Source organism: Rhinoraja longicauda, chromosome 16 (assembly GCF_053455715.1).
Source record: "Rhinoraja longicauda isolate Sanriku21f chromosome 16, sRhiLon1.1, whole genome shotgun sequence".
NCBI lineage: Eukaryota > Metazoa > Chordata > Chondrichthyes > Rajiformes > Arhynchobatidae > Rhinoraja > Rhinoraja longicauda.
In genome coordinates, this window is record NC_135968.1 from 14,704,908 (window position 1) to 14,727,569 (window position 22,662).

General features: G+C 41.4%; 1 protein-coding gene across 3 annotated transcripts in view; it reads right to left on the reverse strand.

Annotated features, from left to right (window-relative positions):
• herc4 (HECT and RLD domain containing E3 ubiquitin protein ligase 4) overlaps positions 1-22,662 on the reverse strand; it is a 56,994-nt gene that overhangs the window by 8,752 nt on the left and 25,580 nt on the right. For all 3 annotated transcript variants that reach the window (XM_078413259.1, XM_078413257.1, XM_078413258.1), the window contains 9 exons: positions 18,544-18,733; positions 17,916-18,088; positions 17,653-17,772; positions 15,548-15,646; positions 12,737-12,904; positions 10,022-10,165; positions 7,606-7,772; positions 7,001-7,067; positions 5,422-5,504 (listed from right to left, as the gene is read on the reverse strand). In XM_078413259.1, the coding sequence (XP_078269385.1) occupies positions 5,422-5,504; positions 7,001-7,067; positions 7,606-7,772; positions 10,022-10,165; positions 12,737-12,904; positions 15,548-15,646; positions 17,653-17,772; positions 17,916-18,088; positions 18,544-18,733 (1,211 nt within the window). The remainder of the gene's footprint in view (positions 1-5,421; positions 5,505-7,000; positions 7,068-7,605; positions 7,773-10,021; positions 10,166-12,736; positions 12,905-15,547; positions 15,647-17,652; positions 17,773-17,915; positions 18,089-18,543; positions 18,734-22,662) is intronic.

Below are 22,662 nucleotides of genomic sequence, written 5' to 3' on the forward strand. Positions count from 1 at the left end.
CCGAAGATTGACACAAAAAGCTGAAGTAACTCAGCGGGACAGGCAGCATCTCAGGAGAGAAGGAATGGAAGACTGAAGGAAGTCTGAAGAAGGGTTTCGCCCCGAAACGTCACCCATTCCTTCTCTCCAGAGATGTTGCCTGTCCTGCTGAGTTACTCCAGCTTTGTGTGTCTATCTTCAGTCTGATTTCAGTGGTTGGTAAGATTTGAGCGTCCATTATTAAGGATGAGGTTTTGGGGTACTTCGAAGCACATAAAATAAGTCAAAGTCAGCATGGTTTTGTTTCAAGTGTTCTTGCCTGACAAATCTGTTGGAATTCTTTGAGGAAGTAACAGGCAGAATAGACAAAGGAAAGTCAGTGGATGTTGTTTACATGAATTTTCAGAAGTCCTTTGATAATGTGCCGCACACAAAGCACCTAAACTAGCTATCAGCCGATGGATAGAAGATTGGCTGACTGTCAGAAGGCAAAGGGTGGGAGTGGAGGGGACCTTTACTGGTTGGCTACTGCTAACTAGTGGTGATCCATAGGGGGTGACGTTAGGTCCTCTACCTTTCACAATACAGTGCATTCAGAAAGTATTCAGACCCCTTCACTTTTTCCACATTTTGTTACATTACAGCCTTATTTTAAAATGGATTAAATTCAAATTTTAATTATCAATCTTCACACAATACCCCATAATAAAAAAAGCAAAAACAGATGTTTAGAAATTTTTGCAAAGTAATTAAAAAGAAATAACTGAAATATCACATATACATAAGTATTCAGACCCTTTGCTATGCCTCTCAAAATTGAGCTTAGGTTCATCCTGTTTCCATTGATTGTCCGTGAGATGTTTCCACAACTTGACTGGAGTCCACCAGTGGTAAATTAAATTGATTGGACAAGATTTGGAAAGGCACACACCTGTCTATATAAGGTCCCACAGTTGATAGTGCATGTCAGAGCAAAAACCAAGCCATGAAGACGAAGGAATTGTCCGTAGACCTCCGAGACAGGATTGTGTCGAGACACAGATCTGGTGAAGGGTATAAAACAATTTCTGCAGCATTGCAAGTCCCAAATAGCACCGTGGCCTCCATCATTCTTAAATGGAAGAACTTTGGAACGGCCAGAACTCCTCATAGAGCTGGCCGCCTGGCCAAACTGAGCAATCGGGGGAGAAGGGCCTTGGTCAGGGAGGTGACCAAGAACCCGAAGGTCACTCTGACAGAGCTGCAGAGTTCCGCTGTGAAGATGGGAGAAGCTTCCAGAAGGACAACTATATCTGCAGCACTCCACCAATCAGGCCTTTATGGTAGAGTGGCCAGTCGGAAGCTACTCCTCAGTAAAAGGCACATGACAGCCTGCTTTGAGTTTGCCCAATGGCACTTAAAGGACTTTCAGAGCATGAGAGACAAGATTCTCTGGTCTGATGAAACCAAAATTGAACTCTTTGACCTGAATGCCAAGCGTCACGTCTGGAGGAAACCTGGCACCATACCTACGGTGAAGCATGGTGGTGGCAGCATCATGCTGTGGGGATATTTTTCAGCAGCAGGAACTGGGAGACTAGTCAGGATCGTGGGAAAGATGAACAGAGCAAAGTAGAGAGAGATCCTTGATGAAAACCTGCTCCAGGGCGTTCATCTTCCAACAGGACAACGACCCTAAACACACAGCCAAGACAACGCAGGAGTGGCTTCATGATAAGTCTGTGAACGTCCTTGAGTGGCCCAGCTAGAGCCCGGACTTGAATCCGATCGAACATCTCTGGAAGGACCTGAAAATAGCTATGCATCGAAGCTCCCCATCCAACCTGACAGAGCTTGAGAGGATCTGCAGAGAAGAATGGGAAAAATTACCCAAATACAGGTGTGTCAAGCTTGTAGCGTCATACCCAAGAAGACTTAAGGCTGTAATTGCTGCCAAAGGTGCCTCAACAAAGTACTGAGTAAGGAGTCTGAATACTTATGTAAATGTGATATTTCAGTTATTTCTTTTTAATTACTTTGCAAAAATTTCTAAACACCTGTTTTCACTTTTTTATTATAGACAATAGGTGTAGGAGTAGGCCATTCGGCCCTTCGAGCCAGCACCACCATTCAATGTGATCATGGCTGATCATTCTCAATCAGTACCCCGTTCCTGCCTTCTCCCCATACCCCCTGATTCCACTATCCTTAAGAGCTCTATCTAGCTCTCTCTTGAATGCATTCAGAGAACTGGCCTCCACTGCCTTCTGAGGCAGAGAATTCCACAGATTTACAACTCTCTGACTGAAAAGGTTTTTCCTCATCTCCGTTCTAAATGGCCTACCCCTTATTCTTAAACTGTGGCCCCTGGTTCTGGACTCCCCCAACATTTGGGAACATGTTTCCTACCTCTAACGTGTCCAACCCCTTAATAATCTTATATGTTTCGATAAGATCCCCTCTCATCCTAAATTCCAGTGTAGTCGCGCCAGTCTTTCAACATACGACAGTCCCGCCATTCCGGGAATTAACCTAGTAAACCTACCCTGCACGCCCTCAATAGCAAGAATATCCTTCCTCAAATTTGGAGACCAAAACTGCACACAGTAGCCTGCAGGTGATTGCCCCGGGACACAAGATGGCCGGCAAGGAGAAGAGAGACGACAGTTCGAGGGTCGAGCAGTCTATGTGCGACAGAAGGGATCGAGAGCGGCTTCAATAGAACGAATACACGGGAATCCGAACTTTGAACTTGAATTCTGCTGTCTTTTTAATCCTTTTACAGGTGATCACTATCATACTATGGTAGAATTAAATATTAGTGTGAGTACAGTTAGTGTAGGGGAACACAGTTGTTGCTTTACAGCGCCAGAGACCAGGTTCGATCCTGACCTCGTCTGTATGGAGTTTGCACGATCTCCCCGTAACCGTGTGGGTTTTCTCCAGGTGCTCTGGTTTCCTACCACAATCCAAAGATGGGCAGGTTTGTAGGCTAAATGACTTCTGTAAATGGTCGCTAGTGTGAAGGATGGAACTACTGTATCTTGGGTAATTGTTGGTCAGTGTGGACTTGGTGGGCCAGAAGGGCCTGTTTCTTCACTGTATCTCTAAACTAAACTAAAGCTCAGTGATTGACAATAGACAATAGGTGCAGGAGGAGGCCATTTGGCCCTTCGAGCCAGCACCGCCATTCAATGTGATCATGGCTGATCATTCTTAATCAGTACCCCGTTCCTGCCTTCTCCCCATACCCCCTGAATCCACTATCCTTAAGAGCTCTATCCAGCTCTCTCTTGAATGCATTCAGAGAATTGGCCTCCACTGCCTTTTGAGGCAGAGAATTCCACAGATTCACAACTCTGACTGAAAAAGTTTTTCCTCATCTCAGTTCTAAATGGCCTACCGCTTATTCTTAAACTGTGGCCCCTTGTTCTGGTCTCCCCCAACATTGGGAACATGTTCCTACCTCTAACGTGTCCAACCCCTTAATAATCTTATACGTTTTGATAAGATCTCCTAAATTCCAGTGTATTCAAGTCTAGTCGCTCCAGTCTTTCAACATATGATAGTCCCGCCATTCCGGGAATTAACGTATTAAACCTACGCTGCACGCCCTCAATAGCAAGAATATCCTTCCTCAAATTTGGAGAGCAAAACTGCACACAGTACTCAAGGTGTGGTCTCACTAGGGCCCTGTACAACTGTAGAAGGACCTCTTTGCTCCTATACTCAACTCCTCTTGTTATGAAGGCCAACATTCCATTGGCTTTCTTCACTGCCTGCTGTACCTGCATGCTTCCTTTCAGTGACTGATGCACTAGGACACCCAGATCTTGTTGTACTTCCCCTGTTCCTAACTTGACACCATTCAGATAATACTCTGCCTTCCTATTCTTACCACCAAAGTGGATAACCTCACACTTATCCACATTAAACTGCATCTGCCATGCATCCGCCCACTCACACAACCTGTCCAAGTCACCCTGCAACCTCATAGCATCTTCCTCACAGTTCACACTACCACCCAGCTTTGTATCATCTGCAAATTTGCTAATGGTACTTTTAATCCCTTCATCCCTTGTCAAAGGCTTTCTGAAAGTCAAGGTACACCACATCCACCGGCTCTCCCCTGTCAATTTTCCTGGTTACATCCTCAAAGAATCCCAGAAGATTAGTCAAGCATGATTTCCCCTTTATAAATCCATGCTGACTCGGAACAATCCTGTTACTACTATCCAAATGTTCTGCAATTTCGTCTTTTATAATTGACACCAGCATCTTCCCCACCACTGATGTCAGACTAATTGGTCTAAAATTTCCCGTTTTCTCTCTCCCTCCTTTCTTAAAAAGTGGGACAACATTAGCTACCCTCCAATCCACAGGAACTGATCCTGAATCTATAGAACATTGGAAAATGATCACCAATGCGTCCACAATTTCTAGCACCACCTCCTTAAGTACTCTGGGATGCAGACTATCAGGCCCTGGGGATTTATCAGCCTTCAGTCCCATCAGTCTACCCAACACCATTTCCTGCCTAATGCGGATTTCCTTCAGTTCCTCCGTCACCCTAGGATCTCTGCCCACTAGAACATCTGGGAGATTGCTTGTATCTTCCTTAGTGAAGACAGATCCAAAGTACCGGTTCAACTCATCTGCCATTTCCTTGTTTCCCATAATAAATTCCCCCGCTTCTGTCTTCAAGGGACGCACATTTGCCTTGACTATTTTATTCCTCTTTACATACCTAAAAAAGCTTTTACTATCCTCCTTTATATTATTGGCTAGTTTACCCTCGTACCTCATCTTTTCTCCCCGTATTGCCTTCTTAGTCATCTTCTGTTGCTCTTTAAAAGAGTCCCAATCCTCTGGCTTCCCACTCTTCTTTGCTTTGTTGTACTTCTGCTCTTTTATTTTTATGCTGTCCTTGACTTCCCTTGTCAGCCACGGGTGTCTCTTACTCCCCTTGGAATCTTTCCTCCTCTTTGGGATAAATTGATCCTGCAACTTCTGCATTATTCCCAGGAATTCCTGCCATTGCTGTTCCACCGTCTTCCCTGCGAGGGCCTCCTTCCAGTCAATTCTGGCCAGCTCCTGCCTCATGCCTCTGTAATCCCCTCTGCTATACTGTAATACTGACACTTCCGATTTTCCCTTCTCCCTCTCAATTTGTAGAGTAAAACTGATCATATTGTGATCACTGCATCCTAATGGCTCTTTTACCTCGAGTCCCCTTATCAGATCAGGTTCATTACACAACACTAAATCCAGAATTGCCTTCTCCCTAGTAGGCTCCAGTACAAGCTGTTCTAAGAATCCATCTCAGAGACACTCCACAAACTCTCTTGCATTAAAATTCCCATATATCACCTAAAAACATTTTCTTAATCTATAGATCATTTGTGAATAACATGACTGTTCTACTAACACCTTTCAGCATGGCATTTGGAAAATGTTTCCTACCTGTTATCTTTAGTGACAGAAATATTGCTGCCACCTGGAATCAAATCCTTTATTTCTGTAAGACCAAACTTTTCTACTGTGATCTAAATAAGAAATGAGAAATAAGAAATATTAAAATCACAAGAAACCAAACCATTACTCAAGAGTTTTGCCAGAAACCATTGTCAAGAAACATTTACCATAGAAGATATAATAGTGTAAGGAGAGATCAAGACTTATAATTATCATTACATTTACTGCAGCTTTGGTGTATTTCATCTTTTCAGCTCTTTTGTCCTTTACAAGATTATAAATATATAAATATTCACAAAATAATATTGTTTTCAGTACTTAATTAGAAAGTGGAATATTATTTTTTAGACTGATTGAGGCACCTCTCACAAAATGTCAACCTCCCTGAATACAAGGATCAAATAATTCCACAAAACCAGCTGAGGTGACTAGTTCAAAATTAAACATTTAGAAGATTGAACATATAGTTTTAGCCAGGGCTCCCGCAATTTCATCTCTAGTTTCCCCAGTGTCCTCGGATATATCTGACCCGGCCCAGATTTTTCTCCCTTCATTCTGACTGTGGTGCTCAGAAAAATTTTAGATCGCTGTTTTTTCCTAATATTTATTTGTCTGTCCTCCATTTCCTTCCATTTTGACAACCTGTCACTTGCATCAAGATTGAAGGATATTCATGAAGTATTAGTGTGGGACTGCACTTGCCATCATAGTGGGGGGCATTAATTATGAGTCAGATGCCATGTTGCAGCTTTATTGGATTTTGGTTAGGTTGCATTTGGAGTATTGTGTGCAGTTCTGATTGTCCCATTGTAGGAAGGATGTGGAAGCTTTTGGGAGGGTGCAAGATAGGTTTACCAGAATGCCACATGGATTGGAATGTATTACCCTATAAGGAGAGGTTAGACAAAAGTAAATTCTGGAACATCTGAGGTTCAGGGGAGACCTGAGAGTATATACATTTATGAGAGGCATAGACAGGGTAGGCAGACAGAATCTTTTCCCCCAGGATGGAAATGTCAAAGACTGCAGGCCATAGCTTTAAGCTGAGAGGGGCAAAGTTAAAGGAGATGTGCAGGACAGTTTTTTTTTTTAAACAGAGTGGTGGGTGCCTGGAATGCACTGTCGTCCGGTATTGTGGTGGAGGCAGATATGGTATTGGCATTTAAGATATTTTTGGACAGATACATAGACATGCAGGGAATGGAGGTTTATGGATCACATGCAGGCAGAGAAGATTTATTTATGTTGACATCATATTTGGATGGACATTGTGAGGAAGGGGTGGGGGCAGAAAACTGCCTGTTCTTGTGTGTACTGTTCCTTGTCCTGACATGAACTTCAATTTAAAAATAAATATTTTACATAAACCATTACATTATCCACTACTCTACAAGAGAAGAAAACTCTTATTTTCATTTTACATCAATGGGAAATTAACATTGAGGCCGTATCAAAATGCATTTATCAAACTTACCCTTACTTCCTCTCCATTACCTTTATGAAGCCCACAGATATTTCACCAAGTTTAAATGTGCTTTGAAAGTAACCTAAATTAGTAATGACTTACTGTAAAGTTGAGGGAGAAGATGTCTTCCACATCATCTTCTGGGTAATCGAGTAGTTGCTGCATACTCCTACATAAAACAAATCACGTGAATAAGGAAACAAATTACTTGCTCTTACCTGATATGCTATTTTTTTGGTCTTTAAAATGCTAATTCATTATGAACACATTACCAGAAACAGCACAACATGAGCCAGTGGTTTAACATTTATTGAAATGGTTGCAAGTATACCTGACCTTTACAAACAGAATGATAGGGGGTTGGGTGTTATTGGGTGAAGAAGGATGTGTATGAGAGAACCAGAGTAGAATGGGGAGAGAGTCCCATTTGGCCCATATCCCTCTGGACCTTTCCAATCCATGTACCTCCCCAAATGTCTTTTAAATGTTAGAAACACAGAACTGATGCAAAATTAATAGGATGGGGAATAAAGGTGGTAACAATTTACACATTTGTAGAGATTCTAACACCCTGTTTATGACATGAGAGCTCATGGTAATATTGTGAAACAGATTTTAGAACTATGCCCAGCATTTTAATTTTCTTATATATTAGAAATATTTCTGCAGAACATGAAGTAGGAATAAAAAGCATCCCATTAACTAACCTGCCAATGATAGGCATCAATTCCTTCAGATCATCTAAAGTAGGTTTCTGATTTAAGAGTTTCTTATACAAGGCCAATGGAAAATGCAGATCAACAATTGTGAAGTTGTAGATGGCAAGACCACAAACGACACCAATCAAATGAAATAAGTCAATTTCTTCAAAGGTCTAAACAAGATAACAGAAATGTGATTACATCAATCTAAGCTTAATTTCCTTTGCAATCTTGTGACTAACAAAATACCATGGCAGATTAATGATTCATATTAATGAAATCAATCATGGAACACTGAGGCTGCCATTGAATTTTAATTAAGCTTTAAAAAAGTTCAGCAAATAGCTGATTTTCAGCAGATAACTTTAGTTATTGTAGTGTTACTTAGTGTTATACAGGTGTCCAGAAGTTATTTGCTGTTCTAAATGTATTTGTTGGACTTTAATCTCAATTGTTTTATTTAAAGTTAATGCTTAAAAATAGGATATAGAAAAAAAAGTGCTATTTTACTGGATAGCCAAAATGTGAAGCAAGGTCAAAAAATTAAATTTGCAAGACCAGTATCGGATATCATGAGATGTAAACAAGGGGAAGGACACGGCCCCCGCAAGCATGATCAGCCATTCAATACAATGGTTGATCTGACTGAATCATCAGCTCTGCATTCCCTTCTAGTGTGGTAATCTTCCATTTCTGCTTAACAAGAATCTACTACCATCCTATGAAAAGCAAGCTCCAAAGACAGTCAGAGAAAAATATTTGGCCTCATCGGGTGAACCTATTTGATCATGTATGTTTCCAATAGGTCCCTGCTCCTTCCTCCACGCGGATACAAAGTATGATTGTCCACCCTTCCCTCAGAAGACAACCTGCACATTCCAAGTGTTAATCATGTAAACTTTCCATGAAATGCTTCCTATACCTTAATATCTAACCAATAGTGAAACAGTACTCCAAATATGGTCGTACATAGAACTGTACAGCACAGGAACAGGCCCTTTGGCTCACAATGTCCGTGCCAAACACGATGCAAAGATACACTAATTTCCTCTGCCTATCCATATCCCTCTTTTTCCTGCATTTCCATGTACCTATAAAAAAATCTCTTAAATGCCACATCATGTCTGCCTCTATCCCCACTCCTTGCAGGTCATTACAGGCTCCCACCACGCTGTGTAAATAAACTTGCCACACATATCTCCATTAAATTTTGCCCCACTCACCTTAAAGCTATGCCCTCTAGTCTTTGACAATTCCACCCTGGGAAAAAGGATTTGTCTGCACACCCAACCGATCCCTCTTCTATACACATCTTTCAGGCCTCCCCTCAGCCTCCAATGCTCCAGAGAAAACAATCCAAGTATGTCCATCACCTCCTTATAGCAAATATCTCTAATCCAGGCAGCATTCTGGTAAACCTATACCGTGTCCAAAGCCACCACATCTTTCTCATAATGAGGTTGACCAGAACTGTACACTACACTCAAAAGGTGGCCAAACCAAAGTCCGATAAAGTTGCAACATGATGTTCTGATTCTTATACTCTATGAAGTATAAGAACGATGAAGGCAAGCATACCAATTGCCTTCTTGACGACTATCTACTTGCTTTGCTCTGAATGGGAGCTATTTACTTGGACCCAGTAACCTCTGTAATTTGACTTCCCAAAGACATTGCATGGCCCCTTTTGATGCTTCTGTTGTCTGCTAGGTCTCATGACTGCACAATTGAAGCATAATTTCTAGTTATTCAATTTCTTTTATAATAAACAATATTGTTAGTTTTTCTAATTAGGCACTGTAACTGGATATTTTGCAAATCATGCACCAGGACATGCAGAGTTCTCTGTCCCTCAGAGCTTTGCAATCTCTCACCACTTAGATAATATGCTTCTTTTTACATTACTGCCAAAATGGACAAGTTAACATATGCCCATGATATTCCATTTGGCAGATCATTATCCATTCAATTCACCCATGAATATTCCTTTACAGCTTTGTGCTCATCACAATTTCTTTCCTATCTTTGTGTCACCAGCACATGTAGCTACTACAACTCTGGTGCCTCATTAAGGCTTGTCAATAAATTGCAGATAATTGAGACCCCAGCACTGATCCTTTTGACGCACAACTTATTTCATCATACTAACCAGAAAAATGTCTCATTTATGTTACTCCCTTTTTCCTGTTAGACAGACTCTTCCATTTACCCCAATGTCTTCATTTTTGCACTATCGGCTTACATTTTCTGCAATAACTTTTGATGCAACAAATTCTCAAATGCCCTCTGGAAATCTCAGTGCATTCACTTTTTTAAAGACTCATCTTTGCATTTGAGTCAGCTGCTTCATGCCGACTCAAATGCATTCGGTGTACACAGATATTTAAGGAACAGTTACGAGGGAATATTACAATTTTCTTACCTGAAATGAAAACCAGATGAGCCTAGACTCCTCATAATATTGAAACATGCCATACTTAGGATCCAGTAAGTCTCTCATAATTAAGAGGAAAAATTCCTTACGGACACCTCCAGCATCTACAGCTTCTTCTCCAACAAAAATAACCTATGAATGAAAAGAGACGTTCATCAATTCAATACAAACCTATGGGAACCACATTTTATTTAAGATAAATTGAGAATTGTTTGCAAAGGGAAAAAGATTGCAAACAACTATTTAAAATAATCATTTTTTAAAAGTGGAGAATAACTCAATTAATTGTCTTATTTACAATAACCCAGACTATTTACTATCGTCTTATTACAGAGTTATTTCATCAGAAGAGGATTTAGTCGCTTTTGGAAGAGAATAGGCTAATAAGGGGCAGACAGAATGGCAGCTCATGCCTTCCTAACTTGATTCAGTTTTTTTGAATGGGATGACAAAAGTGATTGATGAGATTAGGGCAGCTTAGTTTAGTTTATTATTGCCACGTGTAATGAGGTACAGTGAAAAGCTTTTTTAGTTGCGTGCTCTCCAGTCAATGAAAAGACTATACATGATTACAATCAAGCCGTCCACAGTGCACAGACACGGGATAAAGGGTATATCATTTAGTGCAAACGTTTGTTTAAATGTTTGTTTAAAGATATGTAGAAAGGAACTGCAGATGTTAGTTTATACCAAAAATGAGACAAGGTGCAGAAGTCAGCGGGTCAGGCAGCATTTCTGGAGAAAAAGGATGGGTGCCATTTTGCGTTGGAACCCTTCTTCACACTGAAAGTGGAGGGGTGGGATCTGGAGGTAGGAAAAGGCCAGAACACATCAGGGCCAGCAACATATGACCAAGGGTGGAACCCATAATGGTACATTGTTGGCCTGGGAAGAGGTGATGAAGGGATGCAGTGGAACTAGTAGGACGACGAGGGTGAGGGAGTGGGAATGCAGGGGTTACCCGAAATTGAAGAAATCAACGTTCATTCTCCTGGCCATGATTTGTTCTGGCCTTTTCCTACCTCCAGTTCCCTCCCCTCTATTTTCAGTCTGAAGAAGGGTTCTGACCCAAAATGTCACTCATCCTTTTTCTCCAGAGATGCTGCCTGACCCGCTGAGTTACTACATCACCTGCATCTATCTCCGATTAAAGATAGTTCAGAGGTCAGGACCGCACTCTAGCTGTTGAGAGGACGATTCAGTTGCCTAATAAGAGTTGGTAAGAAACTGTCCCTGAATCTGGAGGTATGCGTTTTCAAATTTCTACACCTCTAGACGATGGAAAAGGGGAGAAGAGGGAGTGTCCTACTGATCCTGGATTGGAGTGAGACTGATCCTGGATTATGCTGTTGGCTTTGCCAAGGCAGGCTGGAGTGAAGATGGAGTAAATGAAAGGGAGGTTGGTTTGCATGATGGTCTGGGCTACGTCCACAACTTTCTGCAATTTCTTGCGGTCTTGGATGGAGGTGTTTGCAAACCATGCTGTGATACATCCAATAAAATGTTTTCTATAGTATATCTGTGGAAGTTGGTGAGGGTTGTTGGAAATATGCCAAAACTTCTTGTGCCTACTTAGAGGCTTTGGTGTGCTTTCTTGGCTATTCCTTCGATGCAGCTGGTCCAGTACAAATTGCTGGTGATATTTATTCTTAAGAACATGAAGTTTTTGATCAGACAAACTGCTCTGCTGGATGCTGACCTCTGCAGCTGTCTAGTCGCTGCACGAACAGGGTCTCGACCTGAAACGTCAGCCATTCCGTCTCTCCAGAGATGCTGCCTGTCCTGCTGAGTTACGCCAGCATTTTGTATCTATCTTTGGTGTAAACCAGTGTCTAGAGCTCCTTCTTGCACGTTAAAAAGTCCCCACACTTGGTGCTTCATTGCGGGTTACAGAGCTCCCTCCCACCCCAGGCAATGTCATTTGTGCCACCGCCCAGAGCGGACACGGGCACTGCACAAACTCACCCTCATTCCACACAAACCTTGCTCCTCTTCACCCCATGCCACTCCCATGGATGGCGGTGTCAGCAGAGGCTGTGTTTGCCAGTACTGGCTCCCTGTAGCCGGTTGTCTGGGTCTTTCTCCTTCGATTACACCCCTGCTGTGCGTTTCCGATTGCAACACCCGTAACTTGACGGAGTGGCACCCGACAGTCTCAATCCTCACAGCCAGCGCTGCCGTGAGAGTGGTCTCTGGGACAGGCGGGCATATACCTCCCAGACCTGTTGGGTGCCACTCCGTCAGGTTACAGGTGTTGCAATTGGAAACACATTGATGTGGAAGCTGCGATCATACAGTTAAATGAATGGTGACTTTTGATACTGTAGATATACTGGAAGTTAGATGGTGAGGGCCCTGCCAGAGAATACCCAACCCGTGCCTAGCAGCCATGGTATATGTGACTAGTCCAGTTTAATTTCTGGTGAGTGATGATCCAATGAATGTTGCCAATTTGGTCCTAATACTACAAATCTTAATGAATGCTGGAGTTGAGAATAAGTTGTTGGGGGAATGATTGTGCCCATTCTTGTTATGACTATTTTCATTTAATAAACTGCAATGTGACTCAACAGGAAAAGGATACTATGGAAGTGACTGATTTCAGGTTCCTACCATATTGCTCAAATTATACAATTCAAAGAGTCATATCTAAAATTAGTAAAATTAGACAATATGCTTTCAGACTATAATTGAAAAAAATACCTTTAATGGCTTTTTGAAGTCAACATTCTTGCTTTTTCTCAACACCTGGACAGCATCTTCAACAATATGGTCCCTTCGTACAATCAACACAAGGCAAGGATTAACTGCATCAACCACAGGCAAGAAAAACGATGAAAAATTTTGTCTGTGTGCCTGGTCAACTGCCATCTGTAATGCGAAAAAAGTTAGTAATAATTTAATGTTAAATGTATTTTAGAAATGCAAAACATTGAGGTCGATGAGAAATATGTGGCACCGACATTGTGGGCTGGAGTACTGTTCTATGAATATTTAAATGAAAATCAAGAGTCAGAAATGTTTAAATGTCATATGCACGAGCAATGGAACAAAATTCTTACTTGCTGTATCTTTACAGGCCTATTAACACAGTAACACACAAATTATACAATAATCAATAAATCAAATAATTATGCAATAATAAATAATGACCAGGATGGTAGAAGCACCTGAAAGTAAAATGCATTTCAAGTATATTTTAATTTCACATAGTGCAAAGTTTATAACAAAAAAATAAGACAAAGTGCTGGAGTAACACATCACTGGAAAAAATGCATAGGTGGGTCTTTGAGTCTGGACGCTTCTTCAGGCTAATGTTGGTGGAAGACGGGGGAGTGAGGGGAAAGGCTGCGAGTCCAGATGGGGCACAGGGAAGAAGGGAGATGGTTTGGTAAGTTACATAAAATTGGAGAATTCAATGTTCATACAATTGGGGCTGTAAGCTACCAAGCGAAGATGAAGTGCTATTCTTCCACTTTACACGTGCCTTCACTCTGGCAATGGAGGAGGCCCAGGATAGAAAGGTCAGTATGGAAATGAGAAGAGTCAAGATGGTTAGCAAATAGGAGATCCAGTAGGTCCTGGTGAACTGAGCGCATGTGTTCGGCAAATTGATCTCCGAGTCTATGCTTTGTTTCGCTTTTGTAAAGGAGGCCACAATGGATGCAGATGACGAGGTTCGCGGAGGTGCACGTGAACCTTTGTCTCATCTGGGATGACATATCCTTTTTCACGGTAAGACAAATGCCAATGCTATTCCCAATTTGCCTCCATATTTAATTTGAGTATTAAAATCAAGTAGTAAGAAAAATCAAATATTTGTGGACAGCTTACCTTGTCTTCAGGCATCCTGAATAAAATATAATAACTCAAAATAATTCTTGCCCTTTCAAAGATGCCAACATATTGGCTACTATAAGAAATTCCATTTTGGGATAGTCACTTTTTTTTTGCACTGTGATCAGTCTTTCTTTTATCATTTTCAAAGAATTTATATCCAAAATCAAAAATATAATTAGGTCATAGTCAAAAGTAGCAAAGAATCACTATGCATTGTCGCCACAACTTGCATGTAGTTCTGGTCGCCCATTACAGGAAGAATGTGGATGTTGATAGAAGTATATAAAATTATGAAAGGCATACATAGGGTAGACAGTCAGAACCTTTTTCCCAGAATGGAAATAACAAATACAAGTGGGCATAGGTTTAAGATGAGAGGGACAAAGTTTAAAGGAAATTTGTGGTGCACAGAGGGTGGTGAGTGCCTGGAATCCTGGGATGGTGGTGAAGGTAGATAGGGACATGGATATGCAGAGAATGGAGGGATATGGATTATGTGCAGGCATATGAGTTGTCTTGACATCATGTTCAACATACAGGAGGGCCTATTCTTAGGTTATACTGTTCTTGGCGCTAACTGCTATCTCCCACTCAGTTTTTTCCAAATTTCCAACATTTGCTGTTCCTTGCACTGATTAAATGGAGACATCATTCATATATGGCAGCAACTTTTTCCTTTCCCAAACTGCACATATCAAATCAAATTGCTTTTATTGTCATTCAAAAATAGATTTGAATGAAATTGTCGTTACCATGCAGTCTTAAACAATAAAGAGCACAAGACACACAATTACATAAGTTTAACACAGACAACCATCAGTGATTCCTCCAGGCACACCCTCACTGTGATGGAAGGCAAAGAAAAGTCTTATCTCCTCCTCTGGTCTTCTCCCACGGTCAGGCAGTCAAAGTGCTGCTTTGAGGCGATCGAGGCTCCCGACTTTTGAAACCCCCGGGCCTCCGGTCCAGGCCCTGCGACCGGAGCCTTCAAGGTCGATCCTAGCTGGAGGCCGCCAACTCAACGGTGTTGGGCCGTAGCGCGAACGGAGATACGACATGGAAAAAGGTTGCATCTCCGTTGAGGAAGAGATGGAAGGTCCCAGGGCCGAGCCGAGCAGGCCGATGAAGGTTCTAAGCCCCCACCGGGCGATGGAAGGTGCCGCGGCCGAGCCACGCAGGGCGATGAAGGTCCTGCGAACGGGTCGATCGAGCCTTACGATTCGGGGCGGTCGAAGCTGCTACGGCTGGAGCTCCTGAAAGCCGGGACTTGCGAGCTCCCGATGTTGCGGTCCACAGAGCCCGCGGCCGAAGCCTCCGAAGGTGGAGATGGTAAGTCCAGGCCCTGCGACCGGAGCGTTCAAGGTCGATCCCAGCTGGAGGCCGCCAACTCAACGGTGTTAGGCCGTAGCGCGAACGGAGATACGACATGGAAAAAGGTCGCATCTCCGTTGAGGAAGAGATTTTAAAAAAGGTTTCCCCCACCCCCCCCCCACACATACACACAGCTAAAAATAGGTCATTACATACATCTAAACGCTAACAAGACCAAGAAAGAAAAAAGACAGACAGACTGCCGGTGAGCCGCAGCTGCAAGGCGCAGCCACTTCCGGTTCCGGAACGACATTGTTTCAATGCATTGCAATGATTTTAATGATTGACAGAAAATGTACTCGCCTGCATTTGTAAGATGGCATCGGTCTGCAACAGTGTGGTTTTTGCTTGAGCATCAAATACAAATGGATAAGTACAAATTGTAATTGGCATATCCGGCAACTAAAATAATGTAAATGAATAAAACTTGCATTACAGGAATTGAAGATTTTGTTTTATATTTATAAACTACTGATACATTCAAACAAATTGTGCTGGAGCCAAAAGATATTTCAGATGGTGCTGTACATGAAACATTTTAAACAGCAACTAACTGCGGGCAGCTAATTCTCTCAAACAGGAATCAGAAGCTGACCTGTGTTAATTTAAGGATAAAAACATTGGCCAAGAATCCAAAGAGATCTAATTTACTTACCTTCAAAACAGAACAAATCAGCTGCCAAAATAAACTTTCTGAAAGATAACATGACTTGCTAATGTATCACTCCTTTAGTACTTGGATATTGTATTCAAATCAGTGGAATGGAACATAAACCATGGGACCATTTACAACGGTGTTGCCAGGATTCAAGGGCCTGAGCAATAGGGCGATATCGGGCATGCTCCAGAACCAGGGGCCACAGTTTAAGAATAAGGGGTAGGCCATTTAGAACAGAGATGAGGAAAAACTTTTTCAGTCAGAGTTGTGACTCTGTGGAATTCTCTGCCTCAGAGGGCAGTGGAGGCCAATTCTCTGAATGCATTCAAGAGAGAGCTAGATAGAGCTCTTAAGGATAGCAGAGTCAGGGGGTATGGGGAGAAAGCAGGAACGGGGTACTGATTGAGAATGATCAGCCATGATCACATTGAATGGCGGTGCTGGCTCGAAGGACCGAATGGCCTACTCCTGCACCTATTGTCTATTGTCTATTGACTTTATTCCTTGGAGCGCAGGAAGCCAAGGGGTGATCTTATCGAGGAATATAAAATTATGAGGGGAATTGATTGGGTGAATGCAATCTTTCACCCAGGGTAGGTGAACAATGAACCAGGGGACATAGATTTATGGTGAGAGGGGAAAGATTTAAGGGAAACCCGAGAGATAAATGTATTATTCAGTGGGTATATGTAATGAGATGCCAGAGGAGTTAGTTGAGGCAGGTACAATAATATTTAAAAGACACATGAACAGGTACATGGTTAGGAAAGGTTCAGTGGGACATGGACCAAATGCAGGCAAATGAGACTAGCTTAGATGGGGTTTCTTGGTCAGCATGGACGGGTTGGGCTGAAGGGCCTGTTTCCGAATTATATGTCAATGACTCAAGATGCAACGATAACACGATAAATGAACATTGGAGGACCTGGCATGGGGGGACTGCCATGAGGGTGAAAACAAAGGACAAAGTTACAAAGTAACTTTGTCCTCTGTCCTTTGTTTTCACCCTCATGGCAGTCCCCCCATGCCGGGTCCTCCAATGTTCATTGTTCATTTATCGTGTTATCGTTGCATCTTGAGTTACTTTGTAACTTTGTCAGCGCCGTTTATGTGGCAACTATTTACATACCTTGGATATGCAAGCAAAGAATTTCACTGTGCTTTGTCACATGTGACAATAAAGTATTCCATTCTATTAATTATTTAGGCACAACACATGAATCTGCTTTTTTTGTAAAAGCTTATTCAAGCCTTTTTAATAGCTTGTTTATTAATTATGATTGTTAAATTTGATCAATTTGATTTCAGGACCACATCTGTTTTTAAAACAGCTTAAATTTGATAAACTTACTCAGAACAATGAAATAGCAGAAGGCATTGTGATAGAAACTAATTTGTCATTTACTGACTTGTGAATGGTACATTTAAAGAAAATTGAACAGGTCCTTTAAGACTTGAGGATTACTTATTTGGCAATATTCAGTGGCTGAATAGTAACCACCTATTTGTTAAACTACCTTTGTGAAATATGATATGGTTCTGACATCCCAGAGTAGCAACATTTTAGGTGTAAAACTATGGATGGTTGCATCTGAGGCAAGGCTAATACAGTACAATGCACCTATTTTTAAAAAAAAGTAATTGGAATAATTAAAATTAATCATAATTTTCAGTTCCACTTTACATGAAGTGCAGTGCAGTGAAGAATTATTCTAACCTTTATAAATATACGTAAAAATCTTTCACTTACTACTCCGTACACTTGACGTTGAAGCCAGTTTACATAATCATTTCTGATGTCCATCAAGTCTTGTACCTCATGAATGTAGAATTTGTCATACTGAATTATTTGTCCAGCTCTCTCATTTACCTGAATGAACAGAATTGAAACACCCAAAAATAGAAGTTTTGAGAGCACTGCAGTTAAAGTAACAGGTAACCACTAAAAGTTGGACAAAGGCAAAAAGCACAACTTGCATTACCATGAATATATGAATGCAAATTTCAACTTACTCTATGAAGAACTGCCAATACTTCCAGGGCAGATTTTAGAAAATTATTCCATGCAATTTGCTCAGAACTAGGCATCCCAGCCTCAGCCAATTTCAGAAGAAATACGCTAGCATCCTTATAAAGTTCCACAACTTTCTGAAAGAAAGCAGGTTCCAGTGCAGCCCACCAATTTTCTAGGATGTTTGAATTAGAATGTGTAAATAACACACACAAAAAATCAAGAATACAACATACAAATAATAATCGGAAAATGCTGGAAATACTCGTTTCTATATTGATTTCTCTAACTTCACCTAACCTCTGCATTCCCTCTCTCCCCCACCCAATTTGCACCAGCTTCTCATTCTCACCTAGCAAACAGCTAACAATGGCCTGTTTCCTTTATGTTACTTTTTTTGCAATCTTTCATTCATTTGTTCTATATCTCTCTACATTACTGTCTATATCTCTCCCCGCCCCTTCCCCCCCCCCCCCCACGTCACAGTTTGAAGGGTCTCGACCTGAAACGTCACCCATTCTTCTCCAGAGATGTTGCTTGTCCCGCTGAGTTACTTGCAGTTCCTTCCTACACAATACTTTCCCAGGTACTTATTTCCTCAGTTTCCAATAATTAAGAAAATATATTTACCAAGTACTTTCAGTGGCATTTTTTCCAATTTTACTATAGCCATTGCCAGTGGAATAGTTAATGTCACATAATTGTTGGCATCATTCATGGGAGGGCATTCTGGAAGAATAATGTAGATTCTCAAGGCCTCAATATCAGGTGGGGAATTAGAAAGCCTTGGAATTAAATTTTTCTCCATACTCGCTGCTATCTGGAAATAAATTAAGAAATACAAATTAACAATTAGAAACAAAAATAATTCCTACTTATTTTAGACACTCAGAAATCTATTAGTTTATCTTTATGTTAATTCAAATTAAAAGTTTACACAAATCAATTACACCAACAAGAGAAAAAAATCTTACATTAGAGAAGAAACATTGACAATTTAACCAATTGCTTTCTCTCAAAATGGAACATTAATTTTATAATGAATTACCATAAACATAATACTAAATTTTAAATTTAGTGTCTTCTGTATTTCACAAAGAGAGAATTACAACTTCATAGTCTTTGTTTCAAATAATTTCTCATTTCAAGTAATTCCACAAATAAAGTATTTAATGTGCCTGAGTTATTTGCAGTTAAGAATAGATGTAGAAGAGACTAGATGTAAAGAATATATTAGAACCATCTCAGGCCACAATACAGAGTTCCATCTCATCTGCTTTGGTGAGTAACAAGGTATCTGCACCTGCCGGTCTCCTAATCTCATTTAGCTAAACACTGGTATCCCGATTAGTGCTATCCCCTGTATGATGATTTGTTTTAGCACACTTGTCCCTTTAGTCAAAATACTCACAGGTAAAGTCCTCCACCTATATTATATAAAAGACATCCATTCAGGCTGCACATTGTTAATCTAGGAACATGATGCAAAGCCCTGCTCTCCCTGCTACTATGCTGAGAATCTGGTATTGATCTCCATCCTCAAAGATGTGCCTTTGGCTCTGACTGGGACTGCCTATGAGGATTGACATTGGGCAAGTCAGGGGCAGCAATGTGGTCACTCAGTACTGAATTTGGATCTGCACATCTCTGCAGGAGTTCCTTGGGGTAGTGTCCTTGGCCCATCCATCTTTAGCTGCTGCATTAATGACTTTCTTTCAATCGCAAGGTCAGAAGTTGGGATATTTATTGGTAACAATGTTCTGCACATTTAAACTTTGGTAATTAAGCGGTTCACAACCAAATGCAGCAAGACATGGACAACAGCCAGGCCTGGGCTGATAGGAGGCAGGCAACATTTATGCCAAGAAAGTACCAGGCAATGATGAAACTCCATCTATCACTCCCTGACATTTAATGGCACTACCATCACCAAATCTCTCTACCAAATTCCTGGGGTAGTAATCATTTCCTAGAAACTGAACTGAAGTAGCCATACACACAAAATGGCTACGTGAGCAGGTCAGAGGCTAGGGAACTCACCTAACTCTTTAAAGCCTGTCTGCCATCTGCAAAAGTCAAGTCAGGAAGGTGATGAAATATCCCTCCCGCTGGAGGAACTCAGTGGGTCAGGCAGCATCTGTGGAGGGTAATGGACAGTCAATGTTTTGAGTGGAGATCCTTTCTCTGAATGAAATATTCGCCACTTGCCTGGATGAGTGCAGCCTCAACAACACTAAAGCAGCTTGACACCAAATAGGGCATAACAACTTGTCAATAGGCATCCCATCTATAACCATTCATTCACTCAACCACCGACTTACTGCAACAGCAATTTGCATCATCTACAGGATGCACTGCAGCAACTTGACAAAATTCCTTCGATAGCACGTTTCAAACCCAGGACCTCTGTTAGTTAAAAGGATTATGTGATCACCACCATCTGAAAGTATCTTCCAAGCAATAAACCATCCTGATTTGGAAATATAAAAATGTCCCTTGACCACTGCTGAGTCCAAATCCTGAAACCCTCTCCTCAGCACTGTGGGTATACCCACACCTCAAGCACTGCAGCAGTTAAAAAAAGCAGTTCATCACCACCATTAAGAGTAAGTAAGGATGGGCAATTAAACACCAATTTAATTGCCCATCCTGCGTGGTCCTCATCCTTGGAAAGAATGAAAAAAACCCTGGCCAGCACAAGGAATGTAGGCCATTGCTGGGGACTAACAGTAAGTTAGTTTAGTTAATTATTGTCACATGCAACAGGGACAGTAAAAAGCTTTTTGTGGCATGCTATCCAGTCATCGAAAAGACACCACATGATAACAATCAAGCCATCTACAATGTACACATACAGGATAAAGGGTATAACATTTAGTCCAAGATAAAGTCCGATAAAGTCCATTGAATATACTGTAGTTCAAATGTCTCCAACGAGGTAGATGGAAGGTCATGAAAGTCTCCAGCTGGTGAGAGGACGGTTCAGTTGCCAGATAACAGCTGGGAAGAATCCCTGAATCTGGAGGTAAGCTTTTTTAAACCTATAACTTTTGCCTAATGCGTGAGTGGAGAAGAGGGAGTGAGGGTGAGACTCGTCCTTTATTATTCTGGCAGCATTTGAGGCAGTATGAAATGCAGAGCGAGTTCACGGAAGGGAGGTTGGTTTGTGTGATGGTCTGGGCTACGTCCATAACTCTCTACAATTTCTTGCGGTCTTCCTAAGCCTTCTAAGGAAGCAGACACGTTGGCGTGCATTTTTGGTCATTGCAACTTTTGATGTGGCTTTTCCGGGACAAATTGCTGGTCACATTTATTCCTAAGAAATTAAAGCTTGCGACCATCTGTACTTCGGCACCATCGATGTATGTGTACTGCTTTGTTTCTTAAAGTCAATCACAATCTCCTTTGTGTTGTTGACATTGAGGGAGAGGTTGTTGGCTAGGCACCTTGAACCCAGAGAAAGGAATATATGGGGAGTGGACCAGGTAAGAGTTGGGGGTTGGGGTGGGGAAGAGAAGGTCCTGAACCTCCTCTATTGTCCGAGTGAGGCCAGATGCAAACTGGAAGAACAGCACCACATATTCCGCTTTAGTGGCTTCCAACCCAATAGTACCAACATCGAATTCTCAATTTTAGGTAACTAGCCTCAACCCCCCCCCAACTCGCTGTGAGGCAGAAGCTCTACTAGATGTGCCACTGTGCTGCCATCAAATGCGAAGGAACCTGCAATCAGAATCTGCAATTCATTCCTACACAAGATAACATCTCATGGATGGTGTAAAATATAGAGATTAAAATGAAACAGAAATATCAGGTTCATGGCAAATTTAATGTTTGTTGCACAGATGAGAACCAACCCGAATATAAAAATAAACAAAGCATCTAAAATGATAAAGGAGTCATGCAGTGTGCATAAGCTTATACTGGCAGCAAACAGAAAAGAAAACTTAAGTATTAAAAATAGCAATGGCAGTCAAGGGAAAGTTGAAGCTGATTACAGACTGGTCTCCTGGAAACAAGGGCACAGCTGAAGTACGAATTGGGTAATTAGCACATCACGAATGAAAGAATGCTGCAATGTCCCTAAAAGGAGGAAGGAGTAAATGAGTAGAATGAAAATAAATTATTTAAAACATCAGTCGCAACTGAAGTTAAAAAGCCATAATGGAAAATGTATGGATTCATAAATATCAGGTTGCCCAAATGAGTCAATTGTACAGCTATTAATTTGGGTATTTAACAAGATTAATGTTAATTGTGCCCAAATTGAAGATTTTGGGTAACAAATTAAAAAAAACAATTGCCCTTCGGATAGCTAACAGAATACAGAATATAGCAGGCAAAAAAAACACAAACTGGCAGAATAGCACCACATATTCTGCTCAGATAGCTTACAACCCTTTTGTGTATGAACAATGAATTCTCCAATTTCAATAATACCACTCCCCCTTCTCCAACAACACCACCCCCGGTGCGCACCGATTTCACCAGACATCCTAGTCTCCCTGCTCCTTCCATTTCCTTTGTACACTCCAAGGAGTCCATGATTCCCATTTATCTCTTCCCACCCCACCCTTTCTTCCTCTGCTTCCACCTATATCTCTCTGGCTTTATAAATCACTTTTATTCCCTCATCTTTCATCTCCTTTTCATCTCCAGCCTTTGCACTCTGCCCATCACCACTTCCCACTCCCTCCCCTCTTCAGCTGTATCTACATACATCCCCAGGGTCCCGACTCAAAACATTTT